Here is a 24,597-nt window from a genome sequence, read left to right on the forward strand (position 1 = left end):
GTTTGAGCAGAAACAGACAATCTTTGGAAAATGTAAGCTTTTGGATAACAAAAGTTGTTCCTGACTCCTTTATTTGTATATCTACATTTCAAGCACTTTGACCAACTGGTTCTTTTGCAGAAAATATTTAATTTAAAAATAAATTTTCTTGTCAATCATATTTATCACTTTTTCTATACATTCAGATATCTCACATATTAAAGCAAGACTGACTCTTTATCCACCACTTTATTTACTTTATTATACAGCCATTATCAGTCATCACATCTTTTTTTCATAGTTTGGGTGGTCCAGCTAGCTTCCATCCTTCCATCTTGCCAACTTTTGTGAAGGCTGTCAGCGTTCCTAGAGCCAGACATGCTGATGTACCAGTCATTGCACTGTGGGCTGGTTGAAATTATACAAAAGGCAGGTTCACAGAAAAACACATTGTTTTAGTTAGTCAAATACTTACCAAATCAAATCGCACAATGTTTAAGATGTTCTGTTTTTTAATGTTTGAATCTACTACACCTATTACATGTAAATAAAAGGTCATGTGTACTTCAATGTAAAAACAATCCTCACCTCTGGTTATTGACTTCTCTTGAATTTCAGTTGACTAAAATAAGATTCAACTGTTGCCGTTTGTTAAACTTAAAGTACATGTATGAGTACGTGTATGAATTCATTGGTTGGGTTTGTACTTTTATCTTACAATGGGTTGCACTTGAATTAATGCAAACAAATAGTGTACGCTCTAACTTCATACAACTGCATATTCTGGAAAAAGCAGCTCTAGTAGCTAGCTGGTGACCTGCCATCAACCATGTAACAGATGTATAACAAGGTTGTTTGTCAATAATAAAATAATGATCATTTAGTCCTCCAGTGTCACATTTTTCACTTTAGTGCAATTATGTTGAAATTTTCTTTGTTGTGAAGTTTGAGAAAAAAAACTTTGTTATTACGCATAAAATACCATGTCTGTTTTTAAGTAATCATATTAGCATTTTGTATTTCCTTTCTAAATTATTACCTATGTAGTTCTAATCCACCACTTCCTGAAAGAACAATGAAGTAAAAAAAAGTACATACTATGTGAGTAAACACTAACTGCATTACTGCATTTTGTAATGCTTGTTTAAGAACAATTTTGATTGAATTAAACTGATCAATTGATCAGTTTAATTTAATGTATTTGTGCAAAACAGACATGCACACTTACCATGTTAAAAACAATAGTACCACTTGTCAAACTATTAATCTAGACTCCAATAATTAAAGATGAGGTGTTATGTTGATTTCTGTAGCTCTCAATAGGATTTTGAGAAACGCTGTGACTGCAAAAAGACATATGAGAAGCACTGTGGCTTGTGACTACACATATTAGTAAATTTCAGTCTGTTAGCTTTTCTTTCAACTGTGGGTTTTCTCAAGGGCTTCCGCTATTTTGCCATCTGATATCCCTTAGGTTTGTAGTCTGCGCACCTCACTTTAGATACAATTGTGCTATCAGTTTTAAGTTCTCATTTGTTGTTACATATTAATCAAAGAGGAAAAAAGCAACAAAACAAATGTGGGAGACTTAGTGGGAATACTACTTTAAGTTCAGTGTTTGAGTCAAAATCTTGAATTAATGTCATGTATGGGTAAAACTAGCACATCACAGTTCATTAACCAGTACAGTTTTGAAAGCTATGAATAGGTGACAACACATGTGACATATTAATACAGGGGTAACTCTGAGAAAGGAACACACTGCAGTCACCTGTATGTCGGTTTCTTAATGTAAATCAGCAAGGGTTTAAGATAACTATGTTGTAATTTGGTGCTATATAAATACAAATGAATGGTATGAAGTAGGCATCTTCATGACCACACCACAAACGGATACTTACTTCGGGCTCCAAGGAAAATTCCTGATGCACAGCCCCCAATGAAGTAATTTAGTGGGTCATCAGGTTTTTCACGTGCCTGAGCACTGAGACACGTTACCATGCCAAATATGGCTCCCATGGTAGCTGAAACAATAGAGAAAGACAGCAACTTTGTAACTTGTAATTAGCACTGTAATTGGAACTAAGGATGAGTACTCTGACCAAGAAACAACCTTGCTTTCTATGATACAGTGATGGAATCAGCAGTCCTAGAGTTGTGTGCTGGGCAGGGGGCAGTATAGGCAGAGACAGGAAGATTAAAAAGTTGGTTAAGAAAGCCGGCTCTGTCCTGGGCTGCATACTGGAGTCCATCGAGGAGGTGGCGGACAAAAGGATATTGGTCAAACTAACATCTATCATGGATAACCTCTCCCACCCCCTGCACCACACTGTAGAAACTCTGAGCATCTCCTTCAGCACTAGACTGCTACACCACAGTGCAGGAAGGGGGTGCTACCACAGGTCATTCCTCCCCACAGCCATCAGACTATACAGTGACACAACAACTACCAGTGTTTCCACTACCATTATATTGACTCCAAGTCAAAGTAGAGAAAAGAGCCCACATGCTACATGTCCTGCCCCTGACAAGCAGCAAAAGTCTAGCCACCACCAAATGACAGGTTTTTGACCCAGCATGGCTGTCAGAGGGTAATTGTTAACCTTTTTTTGCTATCCTTTTTTTTAGATTTTTAAAAATAATTCTGTTAGTTTTTAGTTTAGTGAACAGTTAATTTATTGCTCAGACGTTATAATATATTGTTATACAGTATATTATACACACATATACACATTGTTATAAACACTATGATTGTCACACCACCCCCACCCCCCCCCCCTCCTCCAAAGCCATGATCCTAGGGAAAACACTGACTACACTGTACATTCATTCAATTACTGTGTTATTAAAATAGCAAAATCATCACAATACCAATGAAAAGTCTCTGTCATAATCCACACTGTGTAGTACTTAAGATGTTCAGTACATCCATACACATACATGTACAATACACCATACATAAATGCTGTAAATATGTTCTTTATGTATTGTTTCAATTTACTGGAGTGCCTTGTTTTGTTCAGTTTTGTTTGGTTTTTCTTACAGTTAATACTGTTTGTTTCTATCCTGTTTCTGTCTGTTGTTTAGTCAATGTTTCATCGCTGCTGTAAAGAATTTCCCAATTGTGGGATTAATAAGTCTTAATTTATCTTTATGTGGATAAGGCTTTTGAAAGATACTTACCCATGGTAACAGTTGTACTGCTAGCCCTTTGTAGCACTGCTAGTCCAGACGCAGGCTGAAATGCAGCTATGTGATAAGCTGAACCAACCAGGCCTGTAAAAAGAACACAAAAACAAATACAATTCAAAAACAGTTGGCTGTCTAAACTAGTTTTCCTAATAAGACGTCTTCTGATTCTGGGTCTTCACGTTGTGCTCTGCTGTAAACCACGCAATATTCATTATTAGAGCAGCTGGTTAAACAAAGGATGGGCGAATGACAACTCACTTGACCGCAGGCCTATCATTACAGCTACATTCTTACTCTATTAATTGTGAGGAAGCATGTTTCGCGCCTCATGCACTACTCAATGTGTTTATCTGTTAGTTAGTCAAAAGGGCACACGATCGACGCTATTTTTGTGATTAAAGCAATATGCTTCGTATCAGCCTAACTAACCTGGTAGCCAAATGCTCTAATATTAGCTCGGTCAACGTTTATAACGTTACATTTGATTTGCTTTAACAAACAAATGGAACTTCGCCAGTTCGACTCGCACTTATTCCAATGCACACATTTACCCAAGGCTGTGCCCACTTTGATAGTAGTCCATGTCTTCCCTACGCAGTCTGTGCCCTCCGGGAGATCCCAGTACCCCATTTTGAAATCAGCAAGGACGGACTGTTGGGACAGAAATGTCGCGAGAATCTTCTTTTTCGCCTTTATTTCAATTTCAATGGCGCATGGTAACCTGCTATTCGCACATGACCACCACCTACCGGGCTGGAGTGTGGAACTTCTAGACAACAAAATATTTAAATGACACCAAATTACCAGAGTAGTTTTTATTGTGCAGTTTCCACTTACTTTCTTTTATTGGTTTGTCTTTCTGCTACCCAGAAACCCAGTTCGACAGTTTTTGGTTTATGCTCACAATGTCTAGTGGGAGGTCTACTGATATTGTACTACTGTAAATTAATTAGGTTGATGTCAATTTCTCCTTTTTCCAGTGTATAAACTGTATATATTTCAACTATATCAACTGCTAATATTACTTACCTTAAAAGCACCCATAATTAAAAGTCATAATTAGATTTTAATTCAAGTAGAATAAATTTGAGTGTTGTCAGGAAGACAGTTGAAGAAGGAAGGACAAACACCCCATCTTTATAGGCCACATATGTTCTAACACAAACCCAAGTATTTTACAGAACACTAAGGACCTATAATATTTCGTATCTATATGTTTAAAGGGCTATGTATGGTTTTCGACTACATCATTTCCCTTCTCAACTCCACTCCTCCAACTCCTCCAACTCAAACTCCAATTGAGACAACTAATAAACTAACTAAACTAAATTAATAATACATAATTAATAGCAGATACAAAAACCTAAACAAACCCAAACATTAAAAAAAGAGAACAAAAACTAAACAAAATTAGAGATTAAAGTGAGAGAAAACTAAACATCTTCTATTCAAATTGAGTCATGCATTTCTGCGTGTACTGTATATGTTTTCTTTGTATGTGTTAAGTAATGTGATTCAAAGGTGCAGCTAGGAACAGCGATCCACACACAGCCACTAGCTGTGTTGGTCAGCGCAGCACCACAATATTAGAATGTATGCAAAGTGAAATCAGATTGTACAGGAGTCCAGTGCTCGGGCTGGAACTGCAGATTTAACCTATATTAGCTCAGAGAGACATTAAGGCAGATTAACACTTGTTGGGAGATTTGCTGCACATATGTATAGTATGTTGACAGACACACCCTCTTCTCTGTGATCTGTGGAAGGTTATGAGTGCCAGGGCTAGACGACGTGAAAGAAGAGATGTTGTTGTTTGCTGCTGTCCATTTAGCTGCTCTTCTGCTGCTTTGCCTAAAAAGAATGGATCATAGTTGTAAGGGTGAGATTTATGGTTACAACAACTTTGATGTAAGGATTTTAGGCAGACTTTCTGCCCCCATTAGCAATAATAAATTTTTGACCTGGAAAATGGGACAGAGGAGAAACCATCACATCATCAACACATTAGTCAGCCAGGTCAGTCAGGTCACTTTACCATCAGCTCAGATTATTTCATTATGCATGTGTGCTGAGAGGAAGATCTCCTGCTATGAATGAAGTGTTATTTGAAGATACTAGTCATATGACATTGTTCTGCTAATTGAGTTAGAAGTACCTTTGTGCAATGCACAATGCATTTAGATACAAAATACATCTGTTAAATTCCATTTTACGTGACTGCTCCAAAACACCAAAACGGTCAACTTACTGTGATTAAGTGCACTCTTAGAATTTGCTGTTAATTTACGTATAAAATTCAACAGTATATTTCTGTAATTCTGAAATGCAGTACATTGCTGTAAATCTTTTTCGTGAAATGTCTTTTACCAGTATTCATTAATACTTTGTACTTTACAATGCATTTTTGCATTTTTATGCATCATGGGAATACAAGCAACTAGTGAGCTCACATGCTTGAGACAATTGTCCATTTTGAATTTTCCCCCATCTTTATCCATCAGTTTAATAGGTAAGTGGCTTTTTTTGCTTGTTGGAATTAGTAAAGTGCATCACATTTTCAAACAAGTCCTATTGTGCATGACAAGTGTAGATCTTTACAATTGCTAAATGATGTAAGGTTTAGGCAGGGATGTCTACATTTCAAAGATAAAAGCACTTATAGGAGATACGGTAGTAACTTTTCTCTCTCTTTAGAGGAATTTGTGACATTGCAAACTGGCACTGGACTTCTTATTGTCACCCTGCAAATTTCATGGTAAGTTTAAATTTACATTGTCTTGAACCTTTGCCATGTGCACTTTACTGTTTTTTTTAACAGGACAAAGTCTAAAAGTGTGGAGCCTGCAGGAACATATAACCTTCTAAATGATTTATTTTCCAAAATAAAAATAAAAAAGAATTACAATGTATTTTTGAACAATTAATGTATGTGCACTCCATTAGCCACTTCACTCTGTAGACAAAGTTTGCTTTCCTCTTTTTTTTCTTATGTAGTTGTAATTGTGGATGGGCCATGGGAAAAAAATGTTGTGGTTCAATTGGACTTCTTGTAGGCGCAGGAGTTAATGAAGATTTGATGATCAGCAAGGTAGACTGCAGTGGAGATTGTTGTTGTTGTCTTTTCGCTGCATTGTCTGGTTGAGGTGATGCAAACAGAAAAAAAAAATTCTGTCCAGTTTCAAAATTATATCTGTATTGTTTTTTCTTTTATACTTTCCTTATTCCTCATTAATCTGTCTTCTTCCTTTACTGATCCACAGCACTGTATGTGTGGCACTGTACTATAATGGCAGACACCTCAGAAAGTTTGATGTTCTATTATTATGGCCAGATATGAGAACGATAGATTTCGCCGACATACTGTATCACTTTTCCTGTTAAACATTTTCTGAGTTTGCAGGACACGAAAGATTGATACAAGAGACAATGTCTTTGGTCCCTGTCTTACTCATTTTTGTAGGGGGAGTTTAAGGCTGAGTCATGCACAGGCTGACATCTTTCCCATCGTCAGCTGTTTGTTACCCTTAAAGTGGTTAATTCATCAGCCTGATTGTGGTGTAACAATACAGGTTTTTAACTTAGGCTGAAGCGAAGGAACTCATCCAGCTACTTGACTGCTTTTAATTCTCATGTCCACCCTACTTCACACACAATAGCCCCTGCACAAACCAAAAGATTACAGATAACAAGGAGTCACATAAGTTATAGCAGCTTCCTTCTTATATGCAACTCTTGTTATGTTTGCTGGAACTGATTTCAGTGGTAGGTATACTTTTACCGCACAGGATGTGTTGATTCATTCATTTTTTTATTTACAGTATATAGCACCAAATCACAAGGTTATCTTAAGACACTTTACAAGGTAAGGTTTAAGACCTTACATAACTAGACCCAACAAATCTCACATAAAGCAAGCCTTTAATTACAATTTGACAGCAACAGTGGAGAGGAAAAACTCCTTCTGTAACCAGGAAGAAACCTCCAGCAGAATCAGACTGGATGTAAGACCAGCCAGGCTGGTCATCTGCCTTGACCGGTTGGGGTGAGGGGATAGAGAGAGAGAAAAGCAAAGCAACAACAGAACACCGACAGGATGGTTGGATCCGCAGCTGCCCATCACAGACACTGAGCCGATGATACCTGTAGGTGAGGACAAGAACTACTGGAGTGAAAGCGCAACGTTAGTTAAGCATGGATCAATGATGAGAGGTTATATCCCCCAGCAGTCTATGTCTATTGAAGCTTAACAAAGAAGATGGTTCCTGTGACTAACAATCATTGTCAGTGACCTGAACCATCTCTAATTATAAGCTTTATTAAAAAGGAAAGCTTTAAGCCTTCTGTGTGTCAGCTTCTCGAACTTGAACAGGGAGCTGGTTTGACAGGAGAAAAGCTTAGTAGCTAAAAGCTCTGCCGCCATTTCTACATTTAAAGACCAGCGCTCTGAGAACAAAGTGTACTGCTGGGAGCATAAGGAACTATGAGGTCTTTACGATAAGAAGGAGCTTTACCATTGAGTGCTTTGTAGGTGAGTAGGAGAATTTTAAGTTCTACCCTACATTTTACAGGCAGCCAGTGCGGAGAAGCTAATGTAGGAGAAATGTGACCTCTCTCTTTCTAAGTCTCATCAGAACTCGGCTGCAGCATTTTAAATAAACTGTAGGCTTTTTAAGGAGCTTCCTAGAGTCCAGCCTAGAGGTAACAAATGCATGGATCAGGTTTTCTGCATCGGTCTGAGAGAGGATGCTTCTGATTTTACCTATATTTCTGAGATGAAAGTAGGCGGTTCTGGAGATTTGTTTAATGTATGATGTAAAAGAGAGATCCTGGTCAAGGATGACACCAAGGTTCCTCACAGTAGAATCTGAAGCTAATGTTAGGCCATTCAGGGTGGTTATCTGACTCAATAGTGTCTGTCTGTTATTGTTAGCACCCCAAGCACAGAACCCTGCTATACTCCAAAGCTAATCCTTGTGCATATGGAGGATTTGTTGTTGTCTAACAAATAGGATTTAAACCATCCCAGTGCTGCTCCTTGATTTCAGATGCTATGTTCTAGTCTCTGTAATAGAATGCTATGTCAATTCTATCAAATGCAGCACTAAGATCTTACAGGACAAGGACAAAAACCATTGTCTGAAGCTAAGAGAAGATCATTGGTGACTCTAACCAGAGCAGTTCCTGTGCTTTGATGTTTTCTTCGTATTCTTTGAAGAGGTTATTCCCACTCAGGAGGTCAAATAATTGTTTAGTTGTTTGGTAAATTCAATAATGTTGTTGGACCTAGACAGTGATTTCTGTCATTTGGAGGAAGTCGCTGCTGAATGTCTTCTCTCATAGTGATAGTTTTATTAGTAAATTAGTTCATAAAGACATTGCTGCTGAGATTTAAGGGGATAGGCTCAACACAGCTATGAGTCTTAGTCAGCCTGGCTAGACTGCTGAAAAGAAACCTAGGGTTGTTTTTGTTTTTCTCAATTAAGGAGGTATGTGTTTTTCTAGCAGCACAAAGTGTTTTTTGTATATTAATAGACTGTCTTTCCATGCTATGCAGTTTACATGTATTTTGTTGGAACGCCACTGCCTTTCCAGTTGTCTGGTCCTATGCTTTAGGCTGCGGATCTCTAAGTTATACCATGGAGCTAACCTCCTCTGATTCATGGACTTCTTCTTCAGAGGAGTCACTGTGTATAACATTGTACTAGAGAAGCTGTAGCTACAAGACGATGAGGCAAAAGATGATGGAATCATTTGCTTGAATCTGGCAACAGCGTCATCAGATAAACTTCTGCTATAGTAAGATTTCTTTCTAGCTGCTTCAAGGTCACTTATGGTTGATTCAAAAGTTAATAAGAAATGGTCAGATAACAGAGGGTTTTGAGGAAGAACTATGTAATCATCAATTACAACCCTATGTCAGGACAAGCTTGAGAATATAGTTAAAACAATGAGTGGGTTCATTTACATGCTGAATAAATTTAATAGTGTCTATTTGTCACAGTCTGGAGTTTTGAGATTTTATTTCTCGTTTTTATTTTGGTTGTATCTCCAGTTTCTTATTAAACTTCTTATTAAGCTTTTTTAAACTGCCTGCTTTCATAAGGTTGAGGGGGTGTTTGTAAGGAATTATTTTAGGATTAAAGCATTCAACAATATATGCAAATTTATAGCACAATGCATTGTGGGTGATGCACCATAACAGGAACTGGTGTTAATAGGAGTGATCATTGCAACAATGAATAAACAATTACTGCATTAGACTCTTCATGTTGACGTAAGAGACTAATCTTTATGTTTCATTACAATATTTTAAAGCATGTCAGTATTATCAAAATTTTATTTAAATTGTTTTTTTTTTATCACAGCAGAAAAATCACTGATGTCAATCATTATTTTGTATTAAACTATGCACATCTGGCTTAGGTTTAGATTTTCTAGACTACAGCAACATTCAATAAAATAATGTAAGAGTCCTTCTTGACACACAAGAAGCAGGACCAATTAACTGACTGCCCAGTTAATTCTTGTGCTTATCTGTAGGTAAAATCATTCATGTCTCAGTTGCTGCAAGACCTCAGATTGGTCTGTGCAAGCAAAGAGACACAAAACAATAGCTCCTCTTGGTGTGCTTCCTGAGCATAAAGCAAGCTATATCACTGCTCGCTGAGGGTCACTTCCACACACACTCCCGTGGTGTACCACACAAAAAACAACAAAAACAAAAAAAAAAAAAAAACACATTACAGCCATAAATGAACAAAATGCTAAATTAATTTCACCAAAGTTATAACGTTTTTTCAATCCTAACTTTAACTGTAACACTACGAACGGTTGTTTTACCCATAAGCCTAAGCGGCTCAGGGCAGGACTAACTGCTAAATTGCAATGATTGATGCATTATTTTGTTCTAAAATAATTTCATTTGCTTTAGGTTTACCGTTTCGGGACTGTTGAAACGCTTAAGTCTTTTTTTGAACCAATAAATGTTATATTCACACACAAACACACACAAATCTCTCTCCATGTGGAGACAGCTCTTAAGCTACTGTACGTCTTCTTTCAGCTACAGTATATCCACTGTATCTGTTCAATGGCAATGTTCAATGGCTTCAGTCCTTGGCTTGCACCGTTTGTTTTGCAGAGCCAATCAGCTATACATTCAACTCATCAGCTCGTTTCAAAAATGTTTCAACTGATTAATCACAAATAGTTAATTAGATATATTATAGCAATATTTCTGCTTTCAACTGATTTGTTTCTCAGCTTTTCCATTAGTCTGTATTGCGTGAACTAGAGTGCGTGATGCCACAGCTAGAGTGCGAGGGCACGTTTTTTAAAGATAGAACTTCTGTCTTTAACTCGTCACTACAAACAGTTTTTATCTACAAAATAATTGTTTCACTCATTCGTAGTCATACTTATCTTCTTTCTCTCTCAGACATATACTTTAGTCTGTAGCTGCTACAAAGCTCAGAGTTCCAGAATTCTTCCCATAGAGTCTAATTAATTCGTCTGTGAGACTTTTTAGGAGAAACACAGAAGTCCTACATTTTGAATTTGTGACTGTGGCCACATTGTTTAGTCTTCAAGCATAAAACTGATACCAGTTGCTCATTAAAGCCTTGGCATTCATAAAGTAAAGGTAATTTTGATACCTATTATGTTTTTGCTGTAACAAGCCTGTTTAGCAGAGGTGCAACTCTACTTTCACAGAGTAGAGAGAATGGAGCAGATTTTCCTGCCTTTTTGTCCTTCATGACAACGGCACAGCTGAAACTTTGGCTGACAGGTCAATCTCCTGATGCCCATTATAGCAGCTCTATGCATATTTCTGATTAGTTCATTACACTGTTTGATTGTTTAGTAATTAATCAGACACATCCTCTGAATCTTTCAAAATGAAAGCACTAATCTATCTTTTAGCTTAAATAGTATTACTTATGCTTTTGAATTCAGCAATCCTTTACATACTTCAACGTGCGTCATCATTAAACGATCAAGGCTATTATTTTTCACGTTTTTAGCTTTTCAACTTTTAACATTATTCAAGTTTTTCATCTTTTTTTAAATCGTTCAAATCATAGTTCAACTTTTTGTCAACTTGGCTCTTTTCATCACCGTCTGTCATTGTCATACTTCGGCGTAGAAACGTCATTTTGACTTCAAAAGTGTCTATCGTCTTTTAACTTTCCAGGGACAGTGAAGAATGCCACATTTCAGTAGTATAAAATTGATTACAATCAGTAATAATAAAGAAGGAACAAGAGATAGATGCAGAGATAAGTCAGTTATAAGTCCAGGACATTACATGACAGGGATTTGTTTGTTCTTTTTCTGCGCGTCTTCTCCTAGAACCTGTTTTTTAACCGTATCACTGTCAACTATTGTCTGTTTTAGCAACAGGACCTTTCTCTCGCCCACCTCCTGCACTGCGTCCTGAGCACAACCCAGGACAGACCTGGATTTCATGATGACCTTTTCCAGCCTCTTTCAGTGATGCTGCTGCAACGTAAAAACATCGAAGAATAGGTAAGTATGTGTGTATGTGCTGCTGGCCTGCTGGTTTTAGCCTGTAGTAGGGTTCTTAGTCTGCCACCATCAGAAAGGACAAAGTAAGCTGTGGCACGGGTGGCGGGATGTCCTGCAATACAGATCTCTTTGAACAATGTACATTAAGAAGCACCTCGATACATTGAGCTTTGCTTAATTTACTGGTCAGCCACCATTGCTTGTCACATATTTTCTTTGTTCTGTCTCTTGTGCATATTACTTTCTAAATTCTGTACTTATCTGCACATGACTCTGGTGCTGGATCAGTATGCTTTCAGTTTGAAGCTGGTCACCTGTTCTTCTGTCTCTACCTTGTCTCCACTCACCACAACTGGCCGAGGCAGATGACCATTCAACATGAGTCTTGCTCTGATGGCGGTCTCCTTCATTAGGGGCTTCAACTGTTGCTTGTGCAATCTCTTACGTCGATTTGCTTTAATATTATTTTCATCATCTTCCTTTTTTAAAATCAAACATATTATTGTGACAGGCAAAAAAGTGAGCAGGCATTCAACATTTAATCAATAATTGTCTTTGCTGGTTTGCACATCTGGTGAGTTTGCTTTAATATGCTTCAACTAAAAATGTTTCACATCATACATAAATTATTGTTCTCCAAAGATAAGCCACACAACTGTCCTGGTACAATGTATTTATTATGTTAAGAGCTACATGTCTGAAAATACAGAGAGCTTAGTGAACGCCTATCAGCATAAATTGTGTTATTTGCAATCGGCAGCGTTTGGTATTTCATAGATTATCAAAGCATGCCACTCAATCGCGGCATTGAGACAGTGCAGTAGTAAAGTGACAATGAAATGCATGCTTCACATACTTAGAACTTAACAGTGACACGAAAAGAACCAAAAGTCAAGCTATGATTGCAGGTATATCCAATCAAGTCCCTGTGGCCCAGAACGGTTGGCATTTGTGCTGCCAATGTGTGGAGTTTGATTAAGAAGAGGGGAGAGGTCCAGTTACCACATGGGAACCTGCAGGTTACTTCACCAGGGTAAGCGTGTGCACAGCTATTATTCGAAAAAGTAATTATAAAAAGCACTGTCCATCAATTGTGTTGAAATTTCAAGAAAACAAAAAGGGGGTCAATTATTAAGAAAGCAATTCTGGCATTCTTATTATTATTATTATCAGATGTTAGTACAGTTTCTGTAAGACACAACCCTTCCTTGCCAATAAAAAAAGCTATAATGAACCACAAACCTTCTGCATTAGGTCCACCATACTAACCCACTGAGCCATCATCTAGTGTTCTGTACATATAGAAGGTTACCATCTTCAAACTACATAGGGGGGCTATGCCCCCAGGTAATTTACACGGTACCTAATGATTTTAGATTCTGACCTGATAGCTGAAAAATATCTGAATTTCTCTTAATCTTTATTTTATGTTGCGTATAGATTCATTGTAAGAATAAATCTGGAGGATGGCAGAAAATGCACTGCTAAAACCAGAGTGGAGAGACCAGAAAGACGGTGAAGAGAAAGACACCAGAACAACAGTGTGTCATTCTTGCTTCATCACCTAACTGAAAGTGGAAGAGCTTAGATTAGTAAATTGATATGAAGTTGATTACTGCCATGGTTATTGTTATTCCTGACTTGATAGTTTAATGTGATCTGAATTAGTCTTATCCTTTATTTTAATTTGCTTATAGATTCCTTGTGTCAACAAATCTGGAGGATGGCACAAAATGCACTGCTTAAACTGATGTGAGCCAGAAGAGACCAGTGAGAAGAGAAGGACACCAGAACAACATATTTCACCAGTCTCACCCTTCCTTCATAATCTAACTGAAAGTGGAAGTTGGTAAGTTCATATGAAGTTGGTTATATCTAGTATTATTGTTATTTCTGATCTGATAGTTAACAAGAACTGAATTTGTCTTAATCTCTATTTTATTTTGCTTATAGATTGCTTGTTAGAATAAATCCAGAGGATGTGCGCTACTAAAACCAGAGTGGAGACCAGAGAGATGGTGAAGAGAAAGAAAACAGAACAAGAGTGTCATCCTTCCTATGTTATCCAACTGAATTTAGGTGGAAGAACTGATTAAGTGTAGTATGTTTTTATGAAGTTGGTTACAGCCATTATTATTGTTATTTCTGTCTTGATAGTTCAATCAACAGTCACATGCATTCAGTAGTGATTTTTCTGAAAACTGTTGACTGTAATGTATCAAGTTTTGTAACGGTATACTTTGCAAGTTTTAACAGTGCATGTACTTCAAATTTTTTAAATACAATATTGTATTTTTAGACAGTTCAGTCTTAAGTGACATTATTTGCAATGTTTTAAATAAACTTCCATATCTCGTAACAACTGGATCTGGTGTATTCAGTTTATATTTACATCAAATTAATAATAATAATAATAATAATAATAATAATAAATATATAAGTGCATAAAATGTATTAATTATTAAAGTACGAATTTGAAGTAATGGAATTACAGTAATACAGTTAATCTAGGCATTTACAGTACCAAGTAAAGTTAAAATACAGTAAAGATTACTGTGTGTTGCCAGTGGGTTACTGTAAAAACTCTTTGAAATGTCTAAGAGTGTATTATCAGTTCCTTTTTTTATTCACCTATTTTTCTGAGTCACTACTGTTTTTGTAAACATCATCTTAGTCAGCTATTTGTCATAGTCAACTTCATCTTTTGTCAACTTTTAGAACAAGGAATACAATAACATCAAGCAATCAGTCTTTTATTCTGGCACCATATGAGCTCCCCAATTTAATTCCTTCACAAATTTCCTTTTATCTCACTATCACTTATTTCTGTTCTCTCAAGCTAATGACCTCCCTTTCATTCAGTAAAATGTTTTTTTGGGCTAGATCAGTCAATGAGCTTAGGGTACAGATAACATTGTTTTCAGAAAACAAATATAGGAATAAACAATATTAGCGCAAGGGCTAAATGTTTCACTACTCATGCAACTAGCTTCTTCAGTCTTCACCCTCCAGGCTCATTTTATTCTTAACATAGGAAGAGAGAATTTAAGTCACATGTTTTAAACAATTTTACCATGATCACAGGGTCGTGAAGTATGTCCTTCATAGGAACGCCGGAAATAGCTTTCTAAGGGTCAATAAAAAAGAAGCATAATACATAGGAGGAAGGGCTGTGTCTGAGGTGACCACCTCTATGAGGGAGGGGTTTGCATTTGCACAATTAACTCTTTCTGCAAATAACCTCTCTGTCTATTGTGTTTACATTATCTTTATTTATAGAAAACTTTTGACCTGTGTGTTTTATAAAAATTAAACTGAATAACACAGATCAATCAATCAAATGATTACTTTAGTATTGTTAGTTTCAAATACTTAATTTTAGAAAGGGATTGCTTGTTCTAGGTAAAAGAATATTGTCTATAGATTAAGAAAGCTTGTACAAGTTCGATTTATACTGATGTTTTTAGTGCTTCACTTATTCCAGAAGTGGCTGTATTTTTCTGCTCTGAAGTCATCTTCATACTGGACTGCTGTTTCTCCTCTTGTCTTCTTTACTTCTCTCTTTTTCTGCCGAGCCCTACGCTCCTCTTCAGACAGTGTAGAGACACTAACTGGCATCTTTAATAAAAAACAAGCAAACAAAAATATTCAATTTATTGGGAGCTTTAAATTTTCAGAACAAAATAGACAGTATTTCTTTATGAACTGAGACAAAGCTAAAAAAGGACTGACTGTTCACATTACCATTAATGAAAGATTATAATGAATAGGTGGTGTCAAACTGCTTTCTAAATAAAATATAGTAATTAATTTCTAATCTATCATCTAATAATTGCTGTTTATCTAAAATCAAGCTATAGGAGTTGCCTTTCTTGGTAGGACTCTGGTAAACAAAGCATGATTTGGAAAAGCTAGTTTACTAACCATAAGGATACGCCTTGGTTCTTTGTATCTGAGATTGACTGTAGATCCATCAGGCCGGAGTAACATCACTGGATACAATCTCTCATATCGCTCCCGGCCACAGCGCACCACTGATGTCCTATTAGAGTTGAGCTGGGCATATTGAGGTTGGAGTAGTGTGGCATTGCTGGCGCTCGAGATATGTGCGCGAAGCGGTAACACTGACCGAAAACCTGTCTGAGACAGCACAGGGCAAACACACCTGCCCATACATACACACGACCACAAAAACAACACAGAAAATACAGTTATTGTACCGTGTCAAAACACGTCTAACGGACAAATTTCGTTTCTTTCACGTACAAACGTAATTTCGTTTCTTTCATGTACAAACGTACCAATGTCGGTATTCAATATCAGTTTATTAAGCTCTGACGAAGCTTGTGGGGAAGGACATGCATGTAGTTTAGACAGACTGTTTAAGTCTAACCTAAATTTAAAAAGCGGAAACACTGTTCTAAAAACTTATACCTACCGTGTTAGCAGACGAGCAGAAAATCCAAGTGACCATATCTTCGCCATTACAACGAGAATCATAAAAACTGTCGCGGGCAATCTTCTAAGTTTGATAAGGCGCTACACTCACCCACACAGGAAGCGCGTATTAAGAAGGTTAAACATCGGTGTCCACACAGTAAAGTCCTCCTGAAACCGGTCACGCGTATGGTTCCGGTGTCGTGTCGAATCCCCGTTAGGGCGAATAAGCATCCAGTCTGGGTCCTTGGGCAAGACCCTTCAACCCTTCTACCTCACATGATGAGAGATACCGGCTCAGACGTCGCCCGGTCTAACAAGGTCTGCATCAGGTGCTGGGGAACCAGAGTTACTGGAACAAAAATGATGAATGGGAATGGAGAAACCCACATTCAAGGCTGACTGCGAAGCAACTAGTAGCTCAGTGTTCCAACATCCACAAACGGCAACTGCTATCACAACTTGAGATTCGTGAGATACAACACAAGGGGGAGTCAGGACGCCAGGTCAGAGGGGAGGTTTCACCGTCTCCCCAACCAGAAAGCCCCACGGAGCCCCAATGAGCACAGATACGCTGAGCGAGGCAGCGACTGACCTGAAAGATAAGACCATGGCGAGATTGAACAGGCAACCCCGAACCCCACTACAACGGCTAAGTGAAGTACCATCAGAGAGTCTCATGGAAGATGTGAATGCAGCATTGAGAGCAATCCCTACCACAACAATCACAGAAACCAATGAGCTGATATACGCTTCAGCATCAGTGATTCTAGAGGTGCTTGGCTGTAAGAACAACCATGGTAGATGAGACCACCCGCGGAGGGTGAGAATAGAGTGTATAAACTCCCTTCTCACCCCACGCGGGTGGTCTCATCCGTTTTTCCAAGCTCGGGTCCTCTACCAGAGGCCAGGAAGCTTGAGGGTTCTGCACAGTATCCTTGCGGTTCCTAGGACTGCACTTTTCTGAAATGGGATGTCGGATGTTTTTCCAGGGATCTGTTGTAGCCACTCCTCCAATTTGGGGGTCACTGCCCCTAGTGCTCCAATCACCACAGGCACCACTGTGGCCTTCACCTTCCAAGCCTTCTCTAGTTCTTCTCTGAGCCCTTGGTATTTCTCTAGTTTCTCATGTTCCTTTTTCCTGATGTTGCCATCGCTTGGTATTGCCACATCCACCACTACGGCTTTCCTCTGTTCTTTGTCCACCACTACAATGTCTGGTTGGTTCGCCATTACCATTCTGTCTGTCTGTATCTGAAAGTCCCACAGGATCTTGGCTTGCTCGTTCTCTACCACCTTGGGAGGTGTTTCCCACTTTGACCTTGGGCTTTCCAGTCCATGCTCTGCACAGATGTTCCTGTATACTTTGCAAGCCACTTGGTTATGGCGATCCATGTATGCTTTACCTGCCAGCATCTTACACCCTGCAGTTATGTGATGGATCGTCTCAGGGGCCTCTTTGCACAGTCTACACCTTGGGTCTTGTTTGGTGTGGTAGATCTGGGCTTCTATGACTCTGGTGCTCAGGGCCTGCTCCTGTGCAGCCAGGATGAGTGCCTCTGTGCTGTCTTTCAGCCCAGCCCTTTTAAGCCATTGGTAGGATTTGCATAGAGACTGTGTCTGCTTCCTGGCCACCTAAACTATACAAGTCACAAACAAATCAAAGAGGAGTGACTTACCAGAATTAAATAAACATCAAAACAGTTCCTCTTACAGAACAAAGTAACAGTAAGTTAATAAAGTGTGGTTTATTAAATATCAGATATCTCTCATCTAAATCCTTGTTAATAAATGACTTGATAAGTGACCATCACATACAGATGGAGCGGCAAATTTTCGTTGCCTCGTTGCTGCAGGATTTCACACTGATCTTGTCATGACATTAGCATGACTTAGGTATCATTCCACCAAGCCCCCCTACACCAGTCATGACCCCCCACTGTGATGTACTTAATGCGTGGCTGCCTTGTTAACGCCCCCTAAACCTTTTTTAAGAAATGACCTGCAATTGAACATTCATGCACCAGGTGGAGCAGTGATGTGTAATCCAGGCCCACAGGCAGATTAGAAGTGAACAGAAATGAGCGTCTTAAATGTAAAGTAGTTTATAACTGAACTTAAAGTTATTTATGTCTAAGCAAGTAGAAAATTACAGGTGTTATGAATACAACGCCCTTTAGTCAAACATTCAGTCAACATCCACATGGATATTTTATTTGTTTTAATTATACTGTATTATATGTATTACTGTATTGTAATGTTTAGCTCTAAATTTACTGGCATTTTTTGACAACTGACAAAGACCAAAAGCTTCCTCAGTCTGAGGGAAGTTCCATATTATCCTCCAGTTTGGCTTCACTTCACACTTGCAAAGAACTGGCTCGTTATGTGAACAAAAGACACAAAAGTGAGTAGGTGTGATGAACCCTCCCCCAAGAAGGACACCAGACTGAAAGAGTTGACATGACTCAACTTACACACAACTTCACCTGAGCCATGAAAACCAGATATATTTGTAAACTGCTTAAAAAGAAAATTCTTCATGGATCCATAACTTTAAAGGTTCCACTGAAATCAAGGCTCTGTTAACATAATGCTGTATGAAGGAATTTAGTTACTGTCCATACAGTACGTCTCCCTCAGAGAACCAACAGCCTGGTGGTTAAGGCACAGAAGCTCCCAGCTAGAGACTCCTGGTGTAAACCTGCCTCTGGTGTCTTTTGTTTACCACACAAATTCAAGTGACACAAAATACAGGCATCTGCATAATATGTGTTATGAGCTATGCCAGCTGATATTCTTTCAGTTCTGTGTCACTTCAGTCACTTTTTACTGCCAAATGTCACCGCAATCGGCTGATTGTGACTGCTCAATAATTTTCAAGTTAACTTACAGACTTTTCTTAAAGCAGAAACAACCAAAAGTGCAGGAACCTTCAGTCTGAGTAAAGTTAGGCACTATCCTCTATCTACAATAGGCTTCACTTCACACCTGTAAAGAACTGGCTCATCAGTTGAACAAAGGACTGTGAGAAGGTGTGAAGACCACGTCCCCCATGAAGGACATATAATGTAGAAGCTCCTTGAGAAACATTTCTGCTCTAAAAAAATGTAGTGACCCAACTTTCAGACAACTTGGTTCAGAAAATGGTCAAATGAACTGGACGTTTATAAAATCTGTAAATAAAACTTTTTAAAAAGAAAGTGTTAAGTCTATGGCTTTAGGATATAAAAGTTTCTTATTTTAAACCACCAACTAACAAAAATAGTTTAATTAAAAACTGTGAGTGAGAAGTTGTGTGCTTTAACCACTAGGCTCTTATAAGTGATGGATAGATGAAGTAGTTCACAAATGTATCTGGTTACATCAGGTAACAGCACTGCAGGACTCTGGTGCTTTGGGGAGAAGGGGGTGGTGTGAAACCAGTCTAACTGGTGCTGTGGATGGTCGTTCTGTCTGAAAAGAGGCTCTCTATTGTTATGTTCATCTAAGCTTGATTAGAACATTGAAATGTTCTTTTTTTAATTTAAAACAGCTCCTGAAGCACGCAGACTGACACACACTACATTCAAGTGAATAAGAATAATATATAGAATGAAAATTTAATAATTTCATTTGTGAAGTCCAACTCAACCTAATACAGCAAGTAACTGATAAACCTCCAGAAGGTAGTTTGGCAGCTGTGGCAGCGTGAGCTGCCGATGCTTATCTATGATTAAAAAAAAGTTAGTACAACATTCAATTCTGAAATGAAGTCAACTTTTCAAGTTTTCTCAACTTTTTAGTTCACTGTTTAGACAGACTATTGTCTGTCTGTCTGTTTGTCTGTATGCCCTAGCAAACAGTGTAGAACTGACGTTATCAGATATTTGTCCTGTTCTCAGAACTGTGCCTATACTTGCTGTTTGACCCTAACTCTACAGTTCAGATACTAAAGCTCCACCTTTTGGTTTTACCCTGGAATTGCGTCTTTGGTGCTAAAATGGGGGTGGCCTCATTAACATTTTTAACACCTTCCCCAGACAGACCAAGGAGGGGGGCTGCTGACAGTCGGCTGATGAGGGTGTGATAAGTGTGTGATCAGCGTGAGAAAGGTGACTGACAGTCGACTGAAATCAGCGAAAATGAACCGCTCCATCTGTAGAGTGTTCTGTCTCACTGAAACCTGGCTGCAGCAGGATGAATATGTTACTTGCAATGAGTCGACTCCAAAGTGTCACATCAACTATCATGTTCCAAGAAGTACAGAGGTGGAGGAGTAGCAGCCATTTATAAATCAGATTTATTAATTACTCCTAAACCTAAACATACTTATACAGTAACTCATTTGAGAGCCTTACTCTGAGCCTTTCTCACCCAGACTCTAAAACTCAGAAGCCAGTTGTGTTTTGTAATGTTTACCATCCTCCTGCTCCATATTCAGAGTTCTTAACTGAATTCTCTGAATTTTTATCTGACTTAGTTCTTAGCACAAATAAAGTCATTGTAGTGGGAGACTTTAACATTCATGTAGATGTTGACAGTAACTGTCTCAGTACTGCTTTTAACTCCTTAATATACACAATATTGGTTTTAGTCAGCATGTAAATGAAGCCACTCATTGTTTTAGTCATACCCTCGATCTTATCATGACATATGGGGTTGAAATTGAAAATTTAATAGTTCTTCCCCAAAACCCTCTGTTATGTGACCATTTCTTATTAACCTTTGAATTTAGCATAATTGACTTTACAGCAACTGGAAGGAAATCTTACTATAGCAGATGTTTATCTGATAACGCTGTTTCCAGATTCAAGCAGATGATTCCATCATCTTTTGCCTCAATATCTTGTAGATACACAGAGGAGAACAGTCACCTTAATCCTTATGAACAGGTTGACTGTCTTGTAGATGATGCTGCAGCGTTTCTACGTACAGTGTTAGACACAGTGGCTCCTCTAAAGCCTAAAGCACAGGACCAGACAACTAGAAAGACAGTGGCCTTTCAACAAAATAAATGTAAACTGCATTGCATGGAAGGACAGTCTAATAATATATAAAAAGCACTTTGTGCTGCTAGGAAAACATATTATTTCACCATAATTGAGGAAAACAAAAACAACCCCTGGTTTCTTTTTAGCACTGTAGCCAGGCTGATTAAGACTCATAGCTGTGTTGAGCCTACCTCCTTAAATCTCAGCAGCAATGACTTTATGAACTACTTTACTAATAAAATTATCACCATTAGAAAAGACATTCAGCAGCAATTTCCTCCAAATGACAGAAAGCATCAACTTTAAATTTACCAAGTCCTCTGTCTTACCTAGACAGCTTCTTCCCCATAGTTCATATGGAGTTAACCTCAATAATCAACTCTTCCAAGTCGTCCACTTGTCTTTTAGATCCAATCCCAACCAGATTACTCAAAGACGTTCTACCTTTAATCAGCTCATCCATATTAAATGAAATCAACCAATCTTTACATTTCGGCTATGTACCACAGGCTTTTAAGGTGGTGGTGGTCAAATCTTTATTGGAAAAACCTACTCTGGATCCTGAAGAACTATCCTATAGGAACCATAGGCCCATTTCAAATGTACGCTTTATTTCTAAGGTTCTTGAAAAAAATTGTGGCTAAACAATTATCTGACCACATTAGTGGGAATAACCTGTATGAAGATTTTCAGTCGGGATTTAGAAAACATCATAGCACAGAAACAGCTCTGGTTAGAGTCACCAATGATCTTCTCTTAGCTTCAGACAATGGTCTAGTTTCTGTCCTTTGTCCGTTGGATCTTAGTGCTGCATTTGATACAATTGATCATAACATTCTATTACAGACACTAGAACATAGAATCGGAATTAAAGAAACAGCACTGGGATGGTTTAAATCCTATTTGTTGAACAGATTCCAGTTCATGTTAATAAGAAATTCTCCACATGCACAAGGATTAGCTATGGAGTACCACAGGGTTCTGTGCAGATGATACTCAGCTATATATGTCTTTGTAACCAAATGAAACAGATCAACTAGTCAAAATTGAGAGTTGTTTAAAAGATATCAAATCCTGGATGTCCAAAAACTTCCTTCAACTAAATTTAAATAAAACTAAAATTCTCATTGTTGGACCTAAAAATCAGAGGGAGACACTATTGAGTCAAATAGCCACCCTGGATGGCATAACATTAGCTTTAGATTCTACTGTGAGGCACCTTGGCGTCATCTTTGACCAGGATCTCGCTTTTACATCATACATTAAACAAATCTCTAGAACCACCTACTTTTATCTTAGAAATATAGCTAAAATCAGAAGCATCCTCTCTCAGAGTGCAAAGAAACTGATTCATACACTTGTTACCTCTAGGCTGGACTACTGTAACTGCTTACTCATAGGATGTCCTAACAGCTCTTTACAAAGCCTACAGCTTATTCAAAATGCTGCAGCCAGAGTTCTGACAGGACTTAGAAAGGGAGATCACAATTCTCCTACAGTACATTAGCTTCTCTGCACTGGCTGCCTGTAAAATGTAGGATAGAATTTAAAATTCTCACTCACCTACAAAGTACTCAATGATAAAGCTCCTTTTTATCTTAAAGACCTCATAGTTCCTTATGCTCCCAGCAGAACACTTGAAAAACTGAAACTTCCTAAAATTTCTTCATCTATAATATAGATTACTAATATAGTAATACATTAAGCATATAGGTAAATTTATCTGGGAAATACAAACATTTATATTATAATGTGATTGCATAATGATGACTCAGACAGGAATCAAACCCAGATCTCCCCCTCCTGCAGCCACTAAGGGATGTCGGCGAGGGGTTCCTCCACCTCTCCATCGGCGCCTGCCGAAACACCTGCCCGGACTCCCGGCAGCTCCTCTCCTCTTTGGACTCCTTAGCTCCCTGATATGAGCTTCCATAGATCCCGTTTCACCTCTGTACTCTATCAATAAATATTGCCTGTTATGATAATTGACAATAAATGAACATACACAAAAATCAGTAGGTAGGTACAATAGGTATTCTTCTAGACTGAAAATTGCATAACAAGCATAAACAGCCATAAAACAGGTTCAATTGAAACACAAAAAAAAAGAAAAAAAATCAAACAACGCTGCATCTAACAGATAAGCTGAAGTTTGACTGGAATCTGCCATATTTCCAAAATCTGAAAGGCCCACATTAAAACATTTTAACTATGTATTGACTTGAACGTACTGAATAAATAAATACTGAGGCACCAGGAGCAATGATTTACTTTGATTTGTTTTCATTCAGGTCTGTAGCTTGATCTGATTATCTATTCAATTCAATTCAATTCAATTTTATTTATATAGCGCCAAATCACAACAAAGTTATTTCAAGGCACTTTACAAAGTAAGGTTTAAAACCTCACACAACTAAACCCAACAAATCCCACATACAGCAAGCATTTAATTTGACAGCAACAGTGGAGAGGAAAAACTCCCTCTCTAACGAGGAAGAAACCTCCAGCAGAACCAGACTGGATGTGGGCGGCCATCTGCCTCGACCGGTTGGGGTGAGAGGATAGAGAGATAGAAAAGCACAGCAACAAGCAACAACAAGCAACAACAGAGCACAGGCAGGATGGTAGGACCAGGGACTGGACGCAGGCAGAATGGTTGGATCCGCAGCTGCCCATCACAGACACCAAACTTTGAGTCCAATGATACCTGTAGGTGAGGACAGAGAGGGGGGGGGGGAGGGGGGGGGGGGGGGGGAGGAGAGAAGCACAACTACTGGACAGAAAGAGACAATGATGGGAGGTTATGGGACAGAGAAGGTAGAAGGAAACAGAGGAGCTCAGTGTATAAATTAAGTCCCCCAGCAGTCTATGTCTATTGCAGCTTAACTAAGAGATGGTTCCTGTGACTAACAATAATTGCCAGTGACCTGAACCATCTCTAACTATAAGCTTTATCAAAGAGGAAGGTTTTAAGCCTAATCTTAAAGGTAGAGAGTGTGTCAGCTTCTCGAACCTGAAGAGGGAGCTGGTTCCAGAGGAGAGGAGCTTGGTAGCTAAAAGCTCTGCCCCCTGTTCTACATTTAAACACTCTAGGAACCACAAGTAGCCCAGCGCTCTGAGAACAAAGTGTTCTGCTGGGAGCATAAGGAACTATAAGGTCTTTAAGATAAGAAGGAGCTTTATCATTGAGTACTTTGTATGTGAGTAGGAGAATTTTAAATTCTATCCTACATTTTACAGGCAGCCAGTGCAGAGAAGCTAATGTAGGAGAAATGTGATCTCTCTTTCTAAGTCCTGTCAGAACTCTGGCTGCAGCATTTTGAATGAGCTGTAGGCTTTTTAAGGAGCTGTTAGGACATCCTATGAGTAAGGAGTTACAGTAGTCCAGCCTAGAGGTAACAAATGCATGGATCAGTTTCTCTGCATCGCTCTGAGAGAGGATGCTTCTGATTTTAACTATATTTCTAAGGTGGAAGTAGGCGGTTCT

At 38.5% G+C, this 24,597-nt stretch overlaps 2 protein-coding genes across 4 annotated transcripts; both read right to left on the reverse strand.

The window, feature by feature from the left end:
• Nucleotides 1–213: 213 nt before the first annotated feature.
• On the reverse strand, nucleotides 214–3,880 carry ndufa11 (NADH:ubiquinone oxidoreductase subunit A11). Of its 3 annotated transcripts, none has more exons than XM_029148911.3 (4): nucleotides 3,723–3,880; nucleotides 3,163–3,255; nucleotides 1,881–2,003; nucleotides 214–387 (listed from the first exon to the last, which is right to left on the reverse strand). In XM_029148911.3, exons 1-4 carry the CDS (start codon nucleotides 3,799–3,801, stop codon nucleotides 275–277), a joined length of 408 nt encoding a protein of 135 aa, XP_029004744.1. In that variant the 5' UTR covers nucleotides 3,802–3,880; the 3' UTR covers nucleotides 214–274. The 3 variants fall into 3 exon arrangements, with proteins under 3 accessions (XP_029004744.1, XP_029004745.1, XP_040926508.1); XM_029148912.3 differs by having other exon boundaries at nucleotides 3,739–3,812; XM_041070574.1 differs by lacking the exon at nucleotides 3,723–3,880 and adding an exon at nucleotides 3,430–3,463.
• A 10,557-nt stretch (nucleotides 3,881–14,437) lies between these two features.
• mrpl55 (mitochondrial ribosomal protein L55) lies at nucleotides 14,438–16,375 on the reverse strand. Its single transcript, XM_029148570.3, has 3 exons — nucleotides 16,139–16,375; nucleotides 15,625–15,865; nucleotides 14,438–15,318 (listed from the first exon to the last, which is right to left on the reverse strand). The coding sequence occupies exons 1-3, from the start codon at nucleotides 16,198–16,200 to the stop codon at nucleotides 15,172–15,174; spliced, it is 450 nt and encodes a 149-aa protein (XP_029004403.1). The 5' UTR covers nucleotides 16,201–16,375; the 3' UTR covers nucleotides 14,438–15,171.
• Nucleotides 16,376–24,597: the final 8,222 nt, after the last annotated feature.

The sequence above is a fragment of the Betta splendens genome, chromosome 4, assembly GCF_900634795.4.
Source record: "Betta splendens chromosome 4, fBetSpl5.4, whole genome shotgun sequence".
Taxonomy (NCBI): Eukaryota; Metazoa; Chordata; class Actinopteri; order Anabantiformes; family Osphronemidae; genus Betta; species Betta splendens.